General features: G+C 43.2%; 1 protein-coding gene across 7 annotated transcripts; it reads left to right on the top strand.

Annotated features, from left to right (window-relative positions):
• Window positions 1-909: 909 nt before the first annotated feature.
• emsy (EMSY transcriptional repressor, BRCA2 interacting) lies at window positions 910-18,999 on the top strand. 7 transcript variants are annotated; one of them, XM_088638883.1, is made up of 20 exons: window positions 910-1,118; window positions 2,726-2,834; window positions 3,342-3,441; window positions 3,717-3,791; window positions 4,312-4,487; window positions 4,586-4,744; window positions 5,231-5,520; window positions 5,971-6,205; window positions 6,813-7,034; window positions 7,394-7,543; window positions 8,082-8,291; window positions 8,564-8,697; window positions 9,328-9,507; window positions 9,749-9,953; window positions 10,554-10,718; window positions 11,241-11,396; window positions 12,748-12,944; window positions 14,281-14,886; window positions 15,146-15,571; window positions 16,600-18,999. In XM_088638883.1, the coding sequence occupies exons 1-20, from the start codon at window positions 1,116-1,118 to the stop codon at window positions 16,795-16,797; spliced, it is 3,996 nt and encodes a 1,331-aa protein (XP_088495009.1). In that variant the 5' UTR covers window positions 910-1,115; the 3' UTR covers window positions 16,798-18,999. The 7 variants fall into 7 exon arrangements, with proteins under 7 accessions (XP_088495009.1, XP_088495014.1, XP_088495010.1 ...); XM_088638888.1 differs by having other exon boundaries at window positions 14,281-14,733; XM_088638884.1 differs by having other exon boundaries at window positions 12,763-12,944.
• Window positions 19,000-24,001: the final 5,002 nt, after the last annotated feature.

The raw sequence follows: 24,001 nt of genomic DNA on the forward strand, positions 1-24,001 counted from the left end.
ACAGTATACATTTTCTAATAGCCTGTCGCATTTATGAATTTCCAAAAATAGGTATGTTGGATCAAAGTAATTGCATAAGCCGTAACATACATAAGGTGTGCATTCACTTAGAACCGTTATTGAAACTAATCTCCGCCTTTATATTAATTGAATTTACAACCACCCAATTCTGCATGTTGCCCAACACATGCAAATTGTATTTTAAGATATTTTCAGATTAGTTGTAAAATACGGTTTTATAATTAGAAGTTAAAAGTACAAAGGATTTTCAAAGTCTGTATTAAGAAAACTAGCATAAAATAGCATTACCATTTTTTTCCATTTACCATTTCAGAAAGCAAGGGTATTTTCTAGAAAGATAAGGGGATGCTCACTAATATATATATTCACAGGTTTAGGCTAATGTGTAAGAAAAACACCATGAAACCATGAGTGCCATGAAACCAATACGTTGCCAACTTCTATTTATACAGAGGATGTTTCGTACAATAACGAAATTCCTACTGATATTTTAAAAGGGAGTGGTTACAGATTCAACCATGTTTTATTCTGATATAACAACAGGACAAGTCTTTAAACAACGAAAATCTTTTGCTGCAAAATTTCAAAGTAAAAAACGTCCAATATCTATATGAGGAGAATCGGCTACGTGCATCGCCTGAAGTCCCATAGTCCCTAGCCACCAGACAGAACGATAACAACAATGACGACATGGGTCCTTTAACAGGAAATTTAATTTTCTTGCCTGACTGAAAAGTGTACATTTTCAGTACGCTGTCGATCTCACATTTCTTATCGTAACCGACACACAAACGTTAATGTGCATGAATGTAAGGAAGAGTATGAAGGGCTTTAAATTTGATGTGTTTTTTACTTTCCAGGTTTATTTTTATAGGAGTATGGCAGGCTGTCCCAGACGGGGTCCTAGTGTTTTGGCGTCGATTAATCATGGCGGAATCGAAGGGGTGTGAGGGATCCGAAATGGAATTTCAATAAAAAACAAAAAGTACTTTAAATTAATGGATGAAAAATTGATTATCGAAAGAAAGTACAATGAACACCGTCGTCTGCCGGCCGGGATTATAACTAAGACCCTCTTTTCTTTTCTACAGTGAATGGTAATTGGTTCTTGTTTGAGAACAATTTTTGTTTGCTTTATCTGTTTATATAGAAGAGATTTCTGTTTCTTCGTCAGAAGGCTGGCCTTAAAGATATATTTAGACAACGTAAAGTGGAGACTAGTATATTCTCTGACCGGGGTGTATGGGGGGAAAAAAATCTGTATTTCGATGTCTTTGGAGAGTTTTTCTTCAGTGGGTCCGTTATGTTAGCGTTCCGTCCAGCAATCCAGTTGGTTTCGAATCCAAGCACTTGTCCTGTACGTAACCGTAACCGCACAGAAAACCAACGTTTAGAGAATCGTTTAGGATCGGAAGGCATTACATTGTTTTGGGGGGGGGAGACATGGAGCAAGGTTTTTTTTTTTCAAAAAAAAAAGCAAACGATTGCTGTGTTAAACGCCCGGATCATCTGAGAACGCAACAATCAGACTATTCGATGCGTAAAATGTACTGTATTGTATGTTTAATCGTTTATTTTATAACTCTTAAACAGCCTTAGAGCTCCGAATCGGGCTGCTTTGAAAATGCACGGCACTTAACGCCTGCGCGCTGCCATTCGGAGGCTGGCTGCTGTGAATCTCATTGCGCCTGCAGCGTCTGCGTAATTCTGGTGGGCAGAATCAGAGGGCAGTAGCTAGCGCGATGATTATGGAGGACGGATTTGCGCTCCATTAAGTTTTTTTTTGTTGATGCAGTTAGTTTTTAGCCAATATAGAGATCTGTCTTTTAAAAGGCGTCTTTTAAAAACTCCTTGAAATCCTAATTTCAAATACGACCGAACTTAACTCTGAAGCAGCTGAAATAACACAGTTATCATACAGGAAACAGTAGGTCTCCGAATTCATTCGAGGCGCCACCATGAGCAGTAAAGGAGGTGGACAATTCAAGTTTCCTGTTTGATTTTTTTGTCTTATCATCATAGTTTCATCTTTTCAGTTGGAGATGAGAAACTTAAAGGTGCAAAGCATGAGAAAAAAAATCTGTTGCCAAATAGAAGTTTGAATTCAAAATTCATGATCTTGAATGATATTTCATTCTACACATATGACTGCACTGAGCTCTGAAACCATCCGGGATAATAATCCATTAAAAGGAAATAGAATAACTATTTGCATTCATATAGATTTTGTTTATCTTAAAACAAAGCGTTTAGTTCACTCATCCTCTCACATGCAGAGAGCAACAGGGTGATATGTGGCAGTCATACACCAGCAGCCCCAATACATAGCAGATCTGGTACAGGAAGAATTTACTTCACCAGTTGGATTAAGGGGGCAAGGGTTTATGGAGGACTGATTGTGCAAGCCCAGGATGGAATTTCTCCAGGACAAATAGCCTTCCCAAAAGAAACACTACTATCTCATTGCTACATCTTCCCATAGAAGCTCTTAAAAAGCCATATTTAGAACCCAGCACAGCAAAAAAAAAGTCCAGTGATTTTGTTCTCATGATACCATAGTTGTTGTATTTTGAGTAAGGTTAACATTTTTATTAATGGGTGCTTTTATTTTTAACAAGTTCTTTTTATTATGCTGCATGTCAAGCTCATGACCAGGAAGGTGTGAAAGCTGTGCCGGCTGAAATGTGCTTTTTGTCTTGGGCAGTTCATGATCCAGCAGGAGAGGCCCCAGCCAGCAGCAGCCATGCCTGTTGTGTGGCCCACCCTCCTGGACCTCAACAGGGACGAGTGCAAGAGGATTCTCCGCAAACTCGGTGAGCCTTGCTTCCCAGTAGCTGATCAGATGGGAGTGGAGAAGTGGGTGGGGGGTTTGGGCTTGCTTGTAACTGGGAAGATTCCATGGTACTTCACTCCGATGGCAACAGCTAGATAACTGGATACAAATTTTAGGGTACTTTATATAAAGATCTTAGCCAATTCTTGTAATTTAAACACAAAATCTTGAGTATGATGCAAATGTACACAGTATATCACATCACTAGTCGCGTATCCTTTTTGTTGTGATTTTTAAATAAACTAGTTAGGCCTTTAGTAAGGTACAATTACCAATTCCGTTTTTCAATGCTTTTATTTTGTATATTGGAATATTGTAAAGCATCTTGTCGATTGTATTTAATAGTTTAAAATTCTAATTTCGTAAGTACTATATTTTGGGCTACTTTAAAATGATTTGAGTAAGATTTAAAGTGTTTCACAAGCGTACAGTGCGTTTTCTTGCTGAGTTAACTGCAGTGACTGTGAGGATGGTTTGGGTGTTTCAGAGCTCGAGGCATATGCTGGGGTCATCAGTGCACTGAGAGCTCAAGGGGATCTGACTAAGGACAAGAAGGATCTTTTGGGAGAACTTACTAAAGTCCTCAGGTAACTTGGAAGTCCGCTCAGTTTGCCTGCCTCTTTCCTAATGAACTAGAACTGTTTTTCAAGTTTGTTGTCCAGTTTGGTTTGGCCTCATAAAAAGAAATATCACTGTGTAATGTCAAAGAAAGCACCCAGCACATGAGACATTGAATTCTAGATTTGTATAAAACAAAGTTTTGTCCAATAGGCATGATGTATTTCTAAGTCCTGTCTTTTTGCTTTGTCCATGTGATGATCTACAAACTGACCTAAAATGATATTGCTTTTTTCATTCTCAGCATTTCAACTGAGCGCCACCGTGCCGAGGTTCGCAGGGCTGTGAATGATGAAAGGTTAACTACGATTGCTTATCAGTAAGCTATGAAGAATTTGTTTCTCTCTTATACTGATCATCTGTTAAGACTCCTTCTAACACAGCAGAAGAATAAATACTAGATGAGCAAAAGGTCTGCTAAGGGCAATTTTGCATGTATTTCACAATTCAGAAATCTCAGTGCACAGTAATCTGTAAGTTGGTCAACAGTAGCAAGTGATAACTTTTATGTATGTTGAGTACATTTACTAAAAATTAGCCTTAGTGTGAGTGTGTGCATGTTCGTGTCTGTGTGTGATGGACTAGCATCCCGACCAAGCTGTGTCCATTTGCTTGCTGGGATAGGCTCAGCCATGAGTCACATGACCCTGTACTGGATAAAGCTGATAAAGAGATGAATGGATGAATAACCTTTTGTAAAAACAGAGACTTGTTCGAAATAATTGGAACGCTGGTTTGGGAGCAACGAAGAGGTGGCATACACAAGTCTAGGTCAATAATGCTGCCCTCGTATAAAGATGTTGTTCATCGAGTATTGGCGTTGCATTGTCCTCTCCTAGCATGTCGGGGCCCAACAGCTCTTCAGAGTGGTCTATCGAGGGCCGCCGGCTGGTCCCCCTGATGCCCAGATTGGTCCCGCAGACGGCATTCACGGTCACGGCCAACACGGTGGCCAACACAGTGGCCCACCAGAACGCCTCGCTCCTGCTGCCTTCGGAAACCGGCAACAAGGAAGGTCAGCGCGCGCTTTCGGCGTCCCCCGCGGGGGGGAGCAGGAGGCCGGGGGTCTGGGGAGAAACGGGCCCGCGGAATGACCGGCGTCTGTCTTTGCAGTGGTCGTCTGCTACTCCTACACCAGCACCACCTCCACTCCCACCACCGCCACCGTGCCCAGCGGCAGTGCCGCCGCCTCCGCCATCAAGTCGCCGCGCCCCGCCAGCCCGGCCTCCAACGTGGTGGTGCTGCCCAGCGGGAGCACCGTCTACGTAAAGAGTGAGTCGGGCCCTCGCTCCGCGCCGCGCCACGCCCCTCCCGGACTGTGAAACTGCCCGGAGCCAGACTGTGTTTTGGCTTAAAATTTAATTAAAATTCGGATAATGTTTGCTTCTGCCTTCAAATTTGAGTCTGAAACAGCTGTTAAGCTGCTGCTCTTGAGTGGTGATTTTTCAACTGCACGTTGAAGATATTGCAAAACGTTCCATTTGTTAATGTTGTCCGGACTTGCTTGGTAATGCCACTTATTATCTATAGAGTTGCACAAGCCTGAGCATTCATTCTGTTTTACACAGTATTAATTAAAATGTGTCTTTGTTTTCTTTGATTGTATTTCTAACATACCTTTCAAAAGTAGTCAAATTAAGATAATTGGTTTTCCTCTGTATGTCTCACTCTCACCACTAGATGTCACTGTAATGTTTGTTTCCTCAGCTGCCATTGTCATTGTTGAATATGTTTTTTCCTCTCTCGCTCTGCCTGAAGCTGAGAAACCAGCCCGCCCTCTCTCCCCAGGTGTGAGCTGCTCAGATGAGGACGAGAAGCCGCGGAAAAGGCGGCGCACTAACTCTTCCAGCTCCTCCCCCGTGGTGCTGAAGGAGGTCCCCAAAGCGAGCACCCCGATTTCCAAAACTATCACCGTGCCGGTCAGCGGCAGTCCTAAAATGAGCAACATCATGCAAAGCATCGCCAACTCTCTTCCTCCCCACATGTCTCCTGTCAAAATCACTTTCACCAAGCCCACCACCCAGACCACCAACACCACCACGCAGAAGGTATAAGAGAGTTTGTTTACTGGAGGAAAATTCATAGTCCCAGTAACACGTTTGCTGCAGAATCCCGGGTATAATTTTAGTAGAGCCTTATTTTTAAGAACTTTTAGTTCTCAGATTATCTTTGAAACTTTTATGCCTTTTCCATTGTAATATGCTGTGCTGAGCAGCATCAGGATAGACCTTTCAGACTGCAGGGCTGGTAATTCATCTTTGGGTTTGCTATAGTTCCGTTAAGTTCTGTTTCTTTGACTGCAAAATTAAGCCATTTGCCTGATCCTCATTTAAACAGATTGTCAGTCGGTTATGCAGAAATGCAAAAATGTTGAAAGATTGGTTTAGCTCTTCAACGTGTCCGTCCTCAACACATAATATATTTGGCTTCATCATATAGTAGAATTAACCCTTTAACTTTGCAGTTGTCATAACTCCACCCTCACCTTCTGTTAACAGGTAATAATTGTGACAACTTCTCCGAGCTCTACTTTCGTGCCCAACATCCTTTCTAAGTCCCACAACTACGCAGCGGTCACAAAGCTGGTGACCACATCTGTACTGACCTCCTCCAGCCAGAAACAGCCAATGGTCATCACCGCCAGCTCAGCCCCTTCTCCTACGCCCAGCACGGTGGCTGTGACAACTGTGGTGTCCTCTACGCCCTCTGTTGTCATGTCAACTATAGCACAAGGTTAGACACGGACCCCGCAGGGCATGGTAATACAGGCCTCATTACCGAGAAGATCATTGCAGAAGATGTAACTATTGAATTGCTTCAGTCAACAAAGTTGCACTCATTTCTTTTCACTATGTTACTGTAGTGACAAATTATAGCAAGTAGAGATATTTTAATCGTGATAATGTACTATGAAAGGTGTCATATAAAGTAATGGTGGTCATTATTATAAACCACAGTTGGATCATTACAATTAAGATTTAATTTACTGTTAAATTTTAGTTTTAGGCTTAACTGGCATTATAGATTTAACTGTATGTGTAGAATTGCCCCCCTAATCTTTTTGGTCTTTATGTGTGCTGAAAAGATTACCTCTTTGCTTCATGTTCTATACTGTCATTATTCCTTAACATTGTAGTTTTATCTGAGAACATTTGGCAGTTTATATTTTAGTTTAACGTTGTTTAAAAATCATGCTTTCTTTGTTTAACCACGTGCGAGAAACCATGCATGTATTTTAAGCATTACAATCAACAATGTCCCCTTCCTGTAGTTTGTTTTGGCAAGGGCAGTTGGTTCTGCAACTGGCTGTTTATTTGTGACCCTGTGCCTGTTGTCTTAGGTGCCTCTTCTGCTGCTGTTAAAGTGGCCTCAGCGAGACTCCCCTCTCCCAAGACTATGATGGGCTCGCCCACTCAGATTCTGGCGCAGTTCCCCAAACAGCACCAGCAGTCCCCCAAACAGCTGCAGCAGGGCACCCCGGCCCCAACATCTCTGAGCACCCCGCAGGCTACCCAGACCCCTCCTGCCACAAAGCCCACCATCCAGATCAAGCAGGAGTCAGGTGAGCATTGGCTGGAATGGAGAGGCCTGGGTTTGTTCCCAGCTCCGACTGGTTTTTAAATGGCTTAATATTTGTTTTATTGTGATTATCAAGAGAAGGAAACTTGCAGCGGGCTTTTCTTTCACTTCACCTTGTTCCGCAACCTTTGTGTAGTTACTCATGTATCTTTTTTTACAGTGTATTTGAATGTTGACCAGCCAGGCCATCACGCTGCTGTAAAAGTGTTTTATGTGGTGTAAACACGGACTTCAGTGTGGGTGTTGTAAGGTTTATAGTTTCTGAGGAATAACTGCAGATTCTTGTGGTTTCCTCGTGGACTTGTTAGTTGATAAGGTGCCGTTCAACCCCCTCTCCTCCAGGAGTGAAGATAATCACCCAGCAGATACAGCCCAGTAAAATCCTGCCCAAGCCAGCCACTGCTGCCCTGCCCAGCAGCAGCACTTCCCCCATCATGGTTGTGAGCAGCAACGGTGCAATCATGACAACCAAACTCGTTTCCACGCCAACAGGTACGGCCTGTTTCCCTGTAAATTAATTCTCCGTGGTGTAGTCAAGGTCAGAACAGAACACTTTTATGTGGAGTATGCAACAAAGGGAGATTTTTCTGCTTGGGATCATGTTGCTAATGTGGCCAGAATTCCTTTCTGGAGTATGCAGAAAAAGGGAGGTCTCATATTTCCATATTTTGTTGTTTAGAAATACATTAACTTCTGCATAGAAACAATGTGTGTATTAAATTGTATTGATATTGCCATTTAAGCATCTTATTTGATTATTGTCCAGGTCTTAAATGACAAATTTATGAGAACACACTGCACAGGAACCACTCTTACTGTAAAAGACGAAGTTTTGAATCAAAGATTTGTTGTCTGAGGCAGACTGAGACATGGAGAGGCTTGTGCTTAAAGTGAAAGGTTTGCAAGTGTTTCAGCTTTAATTATGAGCAACAGCCAAGAAACCTGGGATTTTTTAAAGCAATTTTTAGCAAAGTCAGAAATGCATTTTTCTGAGTGTTGGATTGATAATTACCTGTGCTCCGCTATGAAGGGAAGCAGGCCTCACTGGCTGTGTGTGCGCGCGCAGGTACCCAGGCCACCTACTCTCGCCCGACAGTGAGCCCCGCCATCGGCGCCCGCATGGCCGCATCTCCCGGGGGCACCACCTACGTCAAGACCACCAGCGGCAGCATCATCACAGTGGTGCCCAAATCGCTGGCCACCCTGGGCGGGAAGATCATCACCAGCAATATCGTTTCTGGTGAGGAGCCGAAACGCTTGGAGTGAATTCTCCTTCAAGGACTGAAATGCCACAGACCTGCGGTCGCTCGTGCCAGCTGGGATTTTAATTGTGTGCTCCATTTCATTGCTTCTGTACGCTGTGGGCGAGATACAGCTCAATATTAACTGAGATGATGGAAGTATATTGATGGCTGGTCTGTTGAAACTATTAAGTGCGATATGGCGCGTAATTCTTCTTTTCCTGCTCAGTCTTTGCACAGTAACAAGTTTCCTCTTATTCTTTCAACCTAGGTACAACTACGAAGATAACCACTATTCCTATGACATCCAAGCCTAACGTCATAGTGGTGCAGAAGACCACGGGGAAAGGAACGATTCAGGGGCTTCCAGGCAAAAATGTTGTCACGACATTGTTAAATGCAGGAGTAAGAAAAACACAATCATTTCACAAGATAAGTGACTAGAAACCAAAAGAGCCCTTTAGGTTATGAGTCCCAGGTTATCGTGTATGTAGTCTGAAGCATTGGAAATTGTCCAAACACTGTTTAAAATGGTTTTTATTAACACCAAAGGTTTCAGCCACTAGAATTAATTTAAAGCACCATAAGGTATAATATTCAAGAAGGTAGCTGTGCCAGCATGCTTAGGCTGCGAAGGAACAGGTAAAGGTTTATTCCATCCTGAAAGGAAAAGAAAGGAGACACAATGTTTCAGCTGTGGGGCCTCCTTCAAGTGGATCTCTTTTCTTCTCCTTTCAGCATGGAATAAACTATTACCTGTTCCTTTGTAATGTATAATGTGTGCATTTGAAGTCCTATTGCTGTATCCTGGGTGTTGGATTAGCTTTATTTAGTGTTTACAACACGGACCTGAAGGGCAGATGATGTGCATTAAGCATAGCAGAAACAATTCTGCAGTTTTCTATTTACCTTTATCTGTCCTTTCGTTAAATGATGTCCGCAAAGGTTTATTTTACTGTCAATTTTATTGCCAGAGCAAATGCTTACATGAAACGGAGTATTTAAGTTGTCTGAGCTTTGCCTCTTCCTTTACAGGGAGAAAAGACTCTGCAGGCAGTTCCAGCTGGAGCAAAGCCAGCGATCATCACAGCCTCTCGCCCCATCACCAAGATGATAGTTACTCAGCCCAAAGGCATGGGATCTGGGGTGCAGCCGGCCACTACCACCAAGATCATACCCACCAAGATTGTCTATGGGCAGCAAGGGAAAACACAGGTCAGCACTTTAACGCAGCTATGCAACCTGACACCACACCAAACAGGAAGTGTTTACATTATCTGCACTGAAACAAACCATCTGCAAGCCTGATTGCAGGATGTAAGAGTCGTGTTGATTTTTCTTTGCTAACGTTCCCGAGTTTCGGGATCCCTGCCAGAATCTAAAAGGGAAAAAGCCAAACAAAGCAAAATGCATTGTGGGTCCGGGTATAACCCCGTGCACGGTGCTGTCTATGCAGGTGCTGATCAAGCCGAAACCCATGGCATTCCAGGCCACAGTGGTGAGCGAGCAGGCCCGACAGCTCGTGAGCGAGACGTTGCAGCAAGTGTCCCGCGTGACAGATGCAGGGCATGCCTCCGCCCAGGAGGGGGCGCTCAAGGAGGAGCCTCCGAGCTACACAGAGAGCAGCTCCTCTTCATCAGAGTCCTCCCACACTTCACAAGGTAGGACATCCCATCCTGGAGATCCCCTGGAGATCGTCGCTCCCCACTTCTCCCACCTCGTGTCCAGAGAGTCACGTAACATGGAGATCTCGTGCACGTCGCCACATAACTCATAAGCTTTCCTGCTAGGGGCTCCCTGGTGACGGCTGGCTTCCAGAAATTAAGAAATTCCTCTTCATTTCCCCAGAAGGTCTTTGGGGAAAATAAAATCATCTCACAGATGGAAGGGAATCCTCCCTTTCCCAGATGCAGGCAGGGAAAACATTTCCCATGTTTTTTTCCCTGCATAGAATAATAGTTGAAATTGTAGTGCCAGATTAGTCCACTAACGCCCTGATTAAATGTGAAAATAACATAAATTGCATATCAAAACATAACTAAAACATTCATCTTCAAAGTGTCTTAACTTAAACAATAAATCAATAAATGATCACATCAGTAATTATGGCTAATAATGGTGAACTGCTGTCCTTTTCCCCTAAAGATCTAGTGAAGAGGGAACAGTTGTTAACTCCAGTGCAAGTGTAATTATGTTATTGTGATCAAGTAGCAAAAGCATGGAGCACTGTCCATATTATACTTTTGCATGCTGTTTTTCAGATTCCCAACCTATAGTTCATGTAATTACCTCTAGAGGTCAGGAGTGGACAGAGCATGAAGTTGCTGTAGAATCCAGTCCCACTATTATTTACCAAGATGTAACTGGGGAGTCCCAGTCCGCTACTTCCACTATTAAGGCTTTGCTGGAGCTGCAGCAGACTACAGGTGGGTATTACCTCAGGGATGGTGTCTTATGCTGGTTTTCCCTTACGTCACAGTTTTTCCAAAGGCGAGATCGTGGCTTTTCCTTTGTAATCCTTTGATTGCACGGCATCATCAAATTTAGGGATGGAGTTAGGCAACATTTAAATCCATCCTGACTAGCCCATGTAAAGACTATACAATGTATAAGTTTCCAAATCGATGTCTGGTTTGTTTACTTTTACTGTGAAAATGGGTGAAGGAATAGGTAAGCCTCCCATATTGCAGCTGTTGATTCCTCAGGATCCTTCAAGCAAAGACTGGACAAAGTAACTGCAGTGATTGGCTAATAGAAGCTCACTAAGCAGGTGGTGTGCTCATTTGAAAATTGTTATATTTTTTTGTGTGCATATTTTTCTGGCAGTTTAAAGATCATCCCGTTCAGCGGCTCTTCCAAAAGGTTTAGGGTCGGCCACTTCTTTGATTTAGCCATGTGTGCAGAGCTCACGTTTATGACTTATTTTGGGCTTTTTCTTTTGTATGCAGTCAAAGAAAAGGTGGAGTCTAAGCCGCGACAGCACACGATTGACTTAAGTCAGATGGCTGTGCCAATCCAGATGGCTCAGGAGAAGAGGCAGCCCTCCGAGAGTCCCGTCATCGCTGCAGTGGAGCCTGATGTGGTTACAGAGTACATCGCTGCTGGTATGTCACCCAGCCAGAGGAATGCACTTTCTCTTGCATTAGCAGAGCTGTGCTCTTGAGCCTTATCAGCAGATGGTTTACTCTTGATGAGCTGTTTTTTCACTTCTTTGTTTCACTTGAACTATTTTCACAAAAGCCATATTGTACTTTGGGATCAGCGCACACCAGCTACCTGAGCCAAAGAAAAATGCTTTCAGCAATATGTTGTGCTAGATCATATATACTTAGGCTTAGAGACCATAATAATAATAATAATAATAATAATAATAAAAATTTTTTATTTTATATAGCGCCTTTAAAGGTGGCTTCTCAAAGCGCTTTACAGGATGACAATAACAATTAATAAGAAGAATAAACCAAGGTCTGGATCCTAATGTTTCTAAGAATATCTACCCCTGGTGTAGGATATTAGTACAGAATACTGATTATTTGCAGTGTGATCACGACCCCTCGTGGGTCTCATGGGCACAGATTCCCATGGTCCCTTTCAAAACCTCTCTTTGGCTGGGCAGTTGTGTGTGGTTTCAGAAAAAAAAGTTACTACTAAAGCTACAGAGATGGCGAGGCTTCAGTTAAGATGGTGTTTTTCTTTTGTTGTGAAGTGCTTGAATGATCCTCATAAAACCCTGTATTAGGAAACTGAAAGCACTGGCAGTGTTGTTATCAGTTTGCAGATTTTTTTTTCCTAACCAGCAAAAGGAAACCAAAAACAAAGTGCATGCCGTGACAAGTCGAGCTGTGAGCTGGTCTTCTCAGAAGAGCTTGCGTTACGCCAAATGGCAATGTCGCTAAGTGATTCAAGTCGATCGCTAGAATAGAATATTAACACATCACCTGGAGACAAAATGCACTAATTTGTCCTTCAGTGAAGATTGAATTTTATTTTGAAAAAAGGGGGCTGTAATTCATAACTGTTGCTCATAGGCAGAGAAGTGACCCTGTCACAAAGCAGTTGAAGCGGTTGTTCAAATCTCCCCAAAATAACGCCAAACACTCTTTTTTCAGATTTTAGATTGGTGGAAATTTCCGTAATTTTGAAGTGTGCTTCTTCAATAAATAATATAGACGCATAAATAATTTCCCTAAGGAGAGATATTTGTGACACCACAGAACCTAGTTACTGGTGTATCTCTTTCACGGGAAAGCGTACATATAGTGGAAGTCATAAACCTACGGAAATTGCATTTTAAAAGTGTAAAGATTGCCCTTCAGACCCGTAGATATCCTGAGAGTCCCGCGAGACATTTCCTTCAGTGATGAAGGAGGTGTGGTGTGAAGCAGAAGCTGAAACCGGGGCGCAGGGAGGTTTAACCTGGCGCCCTCTCAGGCAGCTTGTTCTTTCTCTTTCAAGGCAAACCGAGCAAAGCCGGAGTGTCCTTGGCCGGGCCAGGCGGCGGGGACCTGGCCCTGAGCTCCCTGCTGTCCTCCAGCCAGCCGCCCAGAGCCCAGCAGCAGGGGGCGCCCTCGCAGCCAGCGGGGCCGACCCCCGTGGTGGTGAAGCCCCTCCCGTCGGCCTCCCCGGTCACCGTGACGCGCATCGTGCAGCAGGTAAGCTCCGTAGGGACTCGCGTGGGCCTGCGTGGGGGCTGGATCTCCTTCTTGCTCAGCGGCGAAGCGCGGCCCTGTGCTGTTCCCGTCTGTGTCGCCCAGCCACGGACCGCAGTTTCAGCTGAGGGTGCTCCGTGTCTCATGTGGGCTCCTTCCACGGCCCCGCCCCATCACGCACTTTAGGCATCGTAAAAGGAAAAACAACTCGGGAGTTGTCGGAATTTGTTCGAAGGATTGCAGAAGAAAACATATTCGTGCTGAGCTATTCGCTTGTCAGAAGCAGCCTCTGAGATCAAGAGAGTCAAACTGGAAAGGAGACACAATGGATTAAGCAGAAGGCTGTCTTCCCTTTGGAGATTCTTGGATCAGTTTACTACTACAGCATCCCCAGAGCTCTCCAGAAACACCATGAAACTAACACTCTTATTTTAATTCTCACAAATCTTCTTTAATCCTTGCCTTTTATTTGCAAAGTTAAAACACATACTGAATACTACAAAGCTAATGCCACCCTATGAATTCATTTAAAATCATTGTTGGACGGGTATCCACTGGTGTACCTGGTTTGTTTTACTGTGCATTAAAAGTGATCTTTTAACTTGGCAAATGCAAAGCTGTCAGAGTTGTACAAATAGAAATCATTCCCTAGTGGGAGTTTCCTTGGACACCTCCTTATGTTAAAACAGAGGACTGAGTTGTAGCAGTGACACAGTATGAACCAAGAGTCCACATGCTTTAGTTTTCATGGATTGTGCTGTAGCTCCTTTTGTTGTATTGCAAATGTCGTTCTTCTCTAAATTGAGGTGAACTCTTTTGTAGATGTATGATAGTGCTAAATTGCCCACTTTTCTTGCACACTTTATGTCCTTAACTACTAGTAGCACTGATCATGTTTTCCACCCCTGTACGCAGTTGACATATAGGAGGGGAAACCTCTCCACTTCACTTGCGCCCCTGAAGTGCAGCCCCTTCCTGAGTGACATTTCTTGCCAGCTGCCCCACTCCCCAGCTCAGGCTGGGAACTGGAATTTGCTTCACCAGTCGAGTAAAGGAAGAAATTTGTGGGCCAGATAGGCAATCACTTAGTATTCAGGACCTCGATGTAATGTCTCTTCAGGAGCATGGCTACTCCTACAGCACAGCGTCCCCTGTCACCACCCTCGAGCATTAGGGAAGATCGCCTCCTACTGGTCTGCCACCTTATGGCAGCAATTTGGTTTTCCAGTCACTGCAAACCAGTCCCAACTTTCCTAGGCTTCTAAGGTATGATAGATCAAACTAGAAGGTTTCGCTTTGTGCAACTAACATCTGTATTCTGATTCCTGCTGTGTGGTAGGCTGTGGTGAGCCAAATGACACACGGCAAGCAGGCGGAGGAGCTGGCAGTGGAGGAGGGGGAGCTAGAGGGGGACACTCTGGACCCGCAAACTGGCTTGTTCTACAGGTCCTCTCAGCCTGCAGCCCAACAGCAGCAGCAGCAGCAGCAGCAGCTAAAGCAAGCCTCACAGCAGCAGGAGCAGGGTAGACACTTACCCCACCCCACTCAGCAGCAGTTGCAGAGCAAACCTGGCAGTGCTGGCAACCAGACTGTCGGTCAGCCCTCCTCTCCCAAGCAAAAGGTACTTGGACTGTTCCAACAGGAGCAGCAGCAAAAGCCAGCAGCCCAACAACAACAACAACAACAACAACAACAGCAACACCAGCAGCAGCAGCAGCAGCAGCAGCACGTGGTGTTGAAGGAGAGGCCCGTCTCTGGGCCAGGGACCCAGCCCTCGCAGACTGTGGTGCAGGTGATCGCCGTGAAGCCACCTCACACTCCTCAGCTCCCCAAACTGCAGCAGGCTCCCACCACCCAAAACCGGCCCCTCCACACCCAGCTTTCCCAGCCCCCACCCCTGCAGGCCCACCACCCCGTGGTGTCGGAGAAACATCCTCCGAGCCAGGTGAGTAGCTCCATTCGGATCTGCGGGGAATCGCCCGTCGTATGCAGTCCAAGGAGGCTGACAATTAACAGAGCAAAAACCTTTACCGAGCCTCCCGGCGCTCTGGAATAGAGGCAGTCACGATGAATTATTTAGGTGGCAGAACCTGGTGGATTTTGGCAGATGGATGTAAAGTAGTTTCATTAGATAGTATAAAAATGCTGTTGCCCACTGTGAGGAACTGGTTCCCGTTACTGAGAGGTTTCCTCTGTCCCTCAAGGTGCAGCAGCCCATCATCACTCAAGGAGCCACTGTAACGAAGATCACCTTCGGGAGTCACCAGGCCCCCGCGGTCTCCAAACCCGGCAGCGGAGAGGCGGTGGCCAAGCTGGCGCCGGCGCCGGGGCTGGGCTCGGGGCCCGGGCAGCCGCCGGAGAAATCGTCCGTATCGGACATCTTGAAGATCTCGATGATGGAGGCTCGGATCGATCCGAGCGTGGAGCCCATGGTGCTGGACTCCTCCAGCGATGGCAGCCCCTTTGGCAAAGGCGTGGGGGGGTCGCAGGGCGCGGTCCCGGGGCAGCTGATCAGCAGCTCGGCCGCCGCGCTCCTCCACTCCGGCCATTCAAAGCAGCTGCAGCACGGCCCGTTCTCTCGCATTCAGAGCCTGGCTGGGCAGAAGAGCAAGGACGTGGATGTGATACAGGTAGAAGAATTGCTTGTCCTTAACCTTCTCCAATGAGTTCCTTCTTCCTGCTAATTGTCCCCCCCTCAGTGAGTGAGTCACCCCCACTTTAACTTCAATAACAAACCACTATTATTTGGTGGCTGCAAATGTATTGAGTTATATACTGAGTCATCATTTGATTCAGTATTGGATAGGAGAAGCATTACACAGATACGAGCAGTAGAACAGGATATTCCCTCGTTTCTGTTATGAGAATCTTCGTGATCAGGTCCGAATTAGTCACTGTTACCCTTAAGGCTTCTTTAATGTTCCATGCTTGCAAAGATGAGTTTAGAGAAAATGAAGTGTCATGTGAAGTTGTGGTTAGGGCTCCATGGCCATATTCCTGAAGTACTTAGATGAGGGCTCTGGGGTCGGATTTGTAAACTCTTACTTGAGTAACTGCATTTTAAGTGGAAAACAACTGAAGTGGGGGCACTCAGATAATTTCATACTTTTCTTAGCAAGGTCCATTGTTCTCATCTTAACATTCAGACTTCAAGGAGGTATCTTTAAATTGGTTTATTTGTGAGCAAATACTGTTAAACTTGGACTGCACAATAGCGTTGGGCAATTCTAACTTTAATAAGCAGCTTTGAAACTTATTTGGATTTAATTTCCCTGTTTCATCTTAGACTATGTTTGCATTACTCAATTTCTGTAAAAATCTAGCTTGATATTTTTATTTTGGTGTGATTTCTTTGCCTATTTTGCTCACAGAGAAGAACAGCAGTATAGTACTACCTATAGTAACCATATGTTTATGATAAATAGTTGTTAGTCTCAGAAAAAGCCAGTGTTGCTGCTCTAATTCATTCATGAATTAGACCATCACCATTTCTGCTTTTTTGTGTTGTTTTTTTTGTATTATTTGTCAGATTGTTGCTTCCTTGGTTGAGTAAACCTTGGATTGGTTTATACGGGCATTCTTCAGATTTTTCCAGTTTGGGACTGGGAAGTTACAGGAAGCTAAGCTGAGTAATGCCTTCTACTCCTTCGGCTTCCAGGTTATCCCGCAGTATTCCATAATGCCCGATTCCAGCCAGTCCAATGTGGTGGTGGAGCCCAGCGGTTTCCTGGAGATTACCAACTACACCAGCCAGCGGCTGGACGAGGAGACCGTCATGGAGCAGGAAGTGGACAGCAGCAACGACGAGGGGGCGGAAGTCAGCCCGCTGGAGGGCTGTGCCGACCAATCGCAATGACCCACTGTCGCCAAGGGGAGGAGCAAGTCCGAGACCGAGCCGGAGTGGTGCACGCGGTTTTAAACCTTCTAGTTTTGTTTTGTTTTTTAAGGGCCACACGTTCCCAATAATGTCTGCTGACACAGAGAAGAACAACAACAACAAAAACTTACACGCTAAAAGCAACACTGCCGGAAAGGGACAACAGGGGCCAAAGCGAACTCTTGAAACTGCTCATCTGGGAGAGACGACCGCAATACTTGGGTGTTGCAGATCAAAGGAGTGGTGAATCCTGAGGAACCACATCAGTGAAAGCAAAGCAAAATAGACAAAAAAGTAGCATTTTCCTCCTTTCATTTTTTTAACACATGTAAATAGTAAAAGCACATTTTATGTCTTGTGTACATGATACTAAACTTAAAACAGAAAAATACAGCCAGGAGGTATCTGTGAAGTTTCAGGGTTTTTTTTTTGCATTTGAGAAAGTACTGTCTCCCTGGACTGAACCTTAGCATTGTTTTTTGTAAACATCACAAGAATCTAGAGTGATCTGCAGACGATAGGGTTTTTAAAATCCTACGCAGCGGACACCTTTCGTTTTTGTATTTCCCTAAAATGCAAGCAAACCTTTTGTCATCGTATGGGGGGGAAAACACCAGGAAATGCCCTGCATTGTAACAGCATCCACAAGACTGCCTTCTGTTCTGCCTGTACATTGTTTCAAAAGATGACTTAAGCCAGAGAAGTAGCAGAAATTAGTTTTGTCAGGGGAGGGGAGCTACCAAACCTTTTGACTTCTTTATCGCAGTGTACGTGGAGAAGGTTTTAAAAATCACCCTGAGTTATTAATAATTCTTTGCAGGATGTTTCATGAGCTTTTAGATTTGAGTGATAGCGCTTTGACTATTGAGGAAGAAGGAGCAGTATGTTTTCCATTACACTTGGAACATGCATTCTGTACAGAGAAGATGACATTCATAGGGACTCGGTGTTTGTAACTTTGGCTCAGTTGGCGCCATTTTTGAATCTTATGCCGATCATGTAGTTAAATCACTTTGTGATTTCTCCGTCACAAAATGAGTGAAATGTAAAAATTATATGTAGTAGTCTAAATGTTTAATTAAGCCCGTAAGCTTTAGCACTTTGAAAATAATATTCATTACTGTATTTTAATTTGCAGACAAAAAACATCCATTTGAGCTGCTTTTATTTCTCTGGTTTATTTAACTGGTTAAGTGATTACAATTTCTGAAATTGCAACATTTCCACAAAAAATAACCCAAAATGACAGCAGCATTGAGATTTCCATTTGTCAACTCTACCGGAATGCAGTATTACACCTGATTTAGAGGGATAACAGGCACTGAAATAAATGAGGTCAAATTACTTTGGTGTTGAATGACATTAGTCCATAGTGTCACAGTTACAAAATAAAACAAAGAATTATAGTTTTCTTGGATAAAACCCTCATCACTTTTGTTCTTTGAAAGGAATAATGCACTCAGTTACACTCTCTACATTTGAGAGATGGTTGATGTAAAAATTGAGAGGTTTTAAAAGAAATAATTCTAGGCATATCTGGACGCGAAATACACTCTTCCTGTAAGAAAGTAGGGAAGTAAACCTGTACAGGTAGTAATATAAATGGAAGGAGATAATGAGATATGTAATATCTCCTAAGGTTTCTCTCACTCCAAGATACTTTATGACTATAAAATAAATACTTCCTCAGAATTAGGACAGCAGTAAGGACTTTAGTACTGTTTGTAAGTGTATTTTGAAGTTTTATGTTCATGCCAAACCAAGAAGACGGCCTTCAAAAATCCAACTTGTGATTCATCATTTTAATATTTTGGGATGTAACTCCTGTTAATTATCCTGTTCTGCACGATTCAGAGTGTGTCGCATGCTGCTTTAAAGAAGCAGAATTGAACTCCCAATAAGTTATTTCAAGTGAGTTTGTGAATAATCTGACATTAATTTTCTTTTTGCAAATGTTGTTCTATTAAGAATGTGTATTTTCTTTTGGACAATTAAATCAGCCCAGTTAGTTTTCAGGATGCCTGCATCTTCCACATGGGGCCGGTACCAAGATACAGAGAAATTGCATATGCAGTGATTTTTAATGGATTTGCTGCAGTATCTGTTATCTCCATAATACCAATACATTTATTTCTTCTTACATTGATTATGATTTATATTACAAATAAAAAATATTTTTAATTCTTGGGTCACCTATCTTTGAACAGTTGAGACCAGTTTGATTATTAATACATTTTGACAGGACAGCAGTTTCTCAGTGTCAGGTTGACGATTGATTTGATTCAATGTACATTTCTCTTTGGCATTTCCATACTCGTTTGACAGAAATAAATCCTTTGAAGACATATAGGGTCTTTGAAGCAGATGTTTCACTAAAATCTCTCTCGGAGATAACATACCATGGATCATTTGGCCTTGGTTGCAATTATAACCCTGCCTGTGAATTTCTGTTATAAAGATGAAAGAATTAAATAATTCTGTACATTGAAATCCATGACAAGTCAAATCTCTTACATAAACATTCTCTGCTCAAATACTGCCATGCAGGAGAATTGCAATTTAATTGTTTTTCAATCGGCCTTTTTTAACTGGATATCAACATATAAGTTATTGGATGATTCTTCTTTATTGCCTTGTAGCACAGATAGAAATGGACTGATGATTCTCAGTGAGTAGATATGAGCTTAATATATGGAAGGGGTGTCAGACTTTGCTTTAGCAGTTTGCTCTCTTAGGTACAAAAAAGCTTCCTTTTGTCTTCAAAGCCCCTAAAATTGACTCGCGGAAAAGAGTTGGTGTCAATGATTGCTATTGCTTTAGCCTTTTCAGAGGGTGCTTTTAGAAAGTTTCCCATGCGAATCTATCCCACAGGTTACCTGAGCGATTCCTATAATGCTGCATTAAATCCCTGGGACTTTCCTTTGGAGATTTTCTTATCCCTGCTATCAGCTTTGCATATCCCAATGGGAGCATGCAAAGACCAAGCAAGCGTGTGATCTGCTCTCTTTTCACACAGCCCATTTTCTCTTGCATTATCCTCTTCCACTCCAGGGGAGACGATAGCATCATAATTCATCTATTGGTAATAAATGCGTTACAGATGAAGATAAACTCTGAATCAATGGAGGGATTTTCATGACTGCATTTTCAGAAACGGAAGGGAAAAAAGAGATACCTGAAGACTTTGAAGTGTGTTTGTTTTCTGTCTTCCTAGAAGACTTGGCGCTTACTGTAAAATGTTCCACATGGCAAGACAAGTCTAACATCAGATGATGTATTCAGGAACTACTGTATGAAAAAACAAACGAGAATAATTTCACATTTTAGGATTACAATATTTTTTTAAATAGTTGTATGTAGCTGTAATCTCCTCAAATGCAATCCTACCCAAAGCCCTCATAAATCCTTATCCTAAAGTCCTGACCTCTGGCTCTGCTCTCAGGACACTTAAATGAAGTTAACACTTCACTTGCATTCCTTGTTACTGCTCCATCTATCCAGTCTCCATCCTGGCCTGCGCAGTTGCTCCCTGGATCACTTCCCTGGGGGAAGTGAGCTGCAGCAAGTATTGCAAATATCTACCAATAAACCACCGGAAAAGGTTAAGGTTTTAAGGTGTTGTCCAAGTTTCCCAAAATTCAGTTTTATATGTGACTTTGGTGGCCAACGTACAGCTGTTGTGCAATGGTGGCGTTGGGAAGGACTCGTCTTTACCTCACTGAAAGGTCTTTTATTTTGGTAGGACCCAGGCAGGAATTGAACCCAGGACAGTTGGAGCTGTGAGGCAGCAGAGTTATCTGCCTTTGACGGTAATGACAATTAGTCAAACATCAGAGTAGTAGTCAGGCTGGGGTTGTTTTACTTTCATTTTAACACAGACAAAAGGGCGATCATGCAAAATAAATTGTACCTGGAAAACCCCATGTTCAAATTAAGAATGCCCATGTTCTACTCTTTTAATCTCTGTTAATCCACGTAACAGTTCTGCAAACACAAACCCTGCTATTGCATGTGAGGTCATCACAATTTGATTAGGCAATGTAAGGTAAATGCACACATTGTGGGTTAAACATCTGGATAAGTGTATCACAGGTACAGGGGTGACAAATACATTACACAGTCTTTCTTAACCCTAATTCCAGACCCTTAATAACATTGCTTATGTTCTTAACTACAAATTTAGCAATCTCTGCCATAGGAATTTGCTACAGAAATTAATAAATTTAAAACAAGTTGTCATGCACATACTGTATTATATAGTGATTGGTGCTTGAGCACATTATTTCTCTTATACCTAAATAAGAGATATCATTATATCTATAGTAAATGATAAAACATTTTAACTGTTATCTCTAAGACAATCAGTTATCCAATATATATATATAATATCCTATAATATTCTGAACAGTACAAAGGGAAGAACATCTCTCAATTTTCATTTCTTCAATTTTCCATTAATAAACATTCAAAACCTGAAGTGTAGCTATAGGGCCTGTCCCTATTGATGCCACCCAGAACAAGGAAATATTCCTTTACCTGAAGTGTATTTTTTAAACCAGGAACAGAAAGCACTTTTGCTAACCACTCTACTCTTTCACCATGTGTGTGATGTAGAGTAACTATTCCTTTGATCTGTAGAAAGTGTAGAATCAGAGTGCCTAACATGTGCACTGATTGCTCTCCTTTATCTCTGTAAAGGTGTCATCATAAACTTGCAGAAAATCCAATTAAAGAGCCACAACAAGAGACCGCACACTCTTCTAAAGTCAAACATTGTGGCAGGAGCAAAACTGAACTATCCTGCAAGACATGGTGGCGAAATTAAGTTCATACAGTATACTTTGGGCAGCTTTGCACAGCATTATGCACCTAAGAAGAGTTACAAAAGTGGTGGAGGCCAGTCACTCCATCTAACTTATTCAGTTGATATTAAGCTACATGAAGTCTCCCAGGATTTCATCCAGTCATTTCTTGAAGCAGGCCAGGCTATCAGCTTTGACAACGTGGCTGGGTAATTTGTTCCAGACTCCCATAACCTTCTGAGCAGAAAGAACAGCTCCTATTCTCCGTTTCAAATTCGCTTTCCTTCAGATTCCACTGTTCCTCGGTTCGTATTCTGCTGCTGACACAAGTTCAAAGGGCTGACTTTGTCACTGCCCTGTGGGATTCTGAATCCTTGAATCAGGTCCCCTCCATATCAAAAAGAACGCAGTTCTCTCACCCTGCCTGTTTAAGACATTCCTTTAAACCGAAGACATTATGTGACGGCTCTTCCCTGGACTGGATCCTGAGCAACAATATTTTTTTTTTCTTACATGGTGACCAAAAGTGCTCACAATATTTTAAATGAGGTCTTATTAGTGCATTTTACATTTTCAAAATGAAATCCTTTGATTTAAATCTTGCATGTATTTGTATTCCTATTTATAGGAAGATATATTCCTATATTCCTAACATAATTTTTTATTTCTTCACAAAATACATAAGGTTTTTCTCTGAGAAAAAGACAAAAAACCTTTCCCTAGTAAAGATGACTTAAATATTAAGTCCGTGCATAATACTGAGTAGAAAATTACGCACATTGTGACATTTTGTGCTTGAGGAGTCACCCACACAGCCTCTCACTTCGAAAGTCTTATTCTGAAACTCCCCAAGAGTTCACTTACCTCTTTTTTAATTCTGTGATTGCATTGAATCTGAAATGGACAGAAAGGCTTTCTGGCACACCGGGAGATACATTGTTTTTTTCATATCGGCAAGATGTGGTTTTTCCAGGTCATTTATTTCTTCCTTGTAGTTCAGATGCATCTCAGTTTAATTTCTGGCAGCAATGCCAGTCTGATTCAGGCCTTTGACATATGGTTTTGTTTAAACGCATGCTGACTTTACATTATTTTCTGCCCCCGTGCGCAGTCCTCATTCAGTGATTAATGCGCTAAGTCACATTCGATGACATTACTTTCCTCTGACCAGTTGCTCATACTTGCTCATAGTAAAAAAAAAGACACGATAAATCCCCATCTGGTTTCAGTCTTTTCTTCCCAATAGAAATTTTAATAGAGCAAAAATTGATACCAGACTGTGAGCCAGCTACCCCCTACCCCAGGCCTGACTGTCTGTGTATTAGTATGCAGACGAGTTTCTAGGTAATGGTTAGAAAAACAACACTGGGATCAGCTATGACATCCGTGTTTGTTTGATATTCTCCGAAGAATTACTAATCAGCATGTAATTCCAGATGTGTCTCAAAACTTTCTCGTCCGTGAATCGGGTCCATTTCGCTCGCTTGTCTGTCACTCGTACACTGGCTACGGGTCCCAAAAGGGCAGATTTTAATAGTGACTGCTTAGTGAAGCGAATCAAACTGGTGAGCCTACTGGACAGCCAATCTGAGAGAAGGGCAACGCTTTTCCTTTAGTGTGGTGGTGGTGGTTGCCACCAGGCTTTATTTCAGCCTGACTTTCATTCAATTATAGCATTAGATTTTAGAATCGAACCATTATCTGCAAACTTGATATATTTGGACTTCAGGTTTTACACAGGAAGGTATTTGGAAAGAGGGTGCTGGTGTGCACAGTGGGCGCTGTCTGAGGTACCTTGTGATATTGTGGTGTGCACAAGCTGGGGTTGATCTCGGAGTGTGATTGATTGTAACAGACATAACCAGTTGGCATCACTTCCGTAAGTTCATTTCGACCTTTCAGGGAAGAGCCCAGGCAGGAGCACGTACAGGCGTGGACCCTGGTCTGAGCGAATCTCCTCCCCGCACTGTGCTGCAGCTTGGGCAGGGTCCTGACACACGGCTAAGCCCGCACAGTAAGGGCGCATAAGAAAATGGATCAACCTGCAAGGCGATAGTAGCTTGGCCTGAGATCTTCAGATCCAGTTCCACATTGTGATTGAAAACCCCTGTGTTCCTTACGTTAGACGGTTTTGGTAGAAGAGAAGAGAGAGAGAGTCTTGTCAAGAGCAGGGCTGTGGGCCTTTGCTCCAGAGAAGACTGCTGGTCTGGCACCCCCCCCTGGCCCGCGTCATCGGAGTGAGAGCAGCTGGCTGCACAGCTGACACATCTGTGAGGTGAAATGGTGAAGAAACTGCCCCAGCGTGCAGCAGGCAGCTCCTGGACTTCCTGTGCCAGGAGATTGAGGCGCAGCAAAATGACCAGGTCAACTGGAGCCAGGAC

This window comes from Lepisosteus platostomus, chromosome 7 (genome assembly GCF_059453375.1).
Source record: "Lepisosteus platostomus isolate fLepPlt1 chromosome 7, fLepPlt1.hap1, whole genome shotgun sequence".
Taxonomy (NCBI): Eukaryota; Metazoa; Chordata; class Actinopteri; order Semionotiformes; family Lepisosteidae; genus Lepisosteus; species Lepisosteus platostomus.

Excerpts from the sequence above, each read along its gene's own strand:
- emsy (XM_088638883.1), top strand. Across the intron at positions 4,488-4,585 it reads GGAAACCGGCAACAAGGAAG|TGGTCGTCTGCTACTCCTAC; the intron begins GTCAGCGCGCGC and ends CTGTCTTTGCAG. Across the intron at positions 8,292-8,563 it reads CACCAGCAATATCGTTTCTG|GTACAACTACGAAGATAACC; the intron begins GTGAGGAGCCGA and ends CTTTCAACCTAG.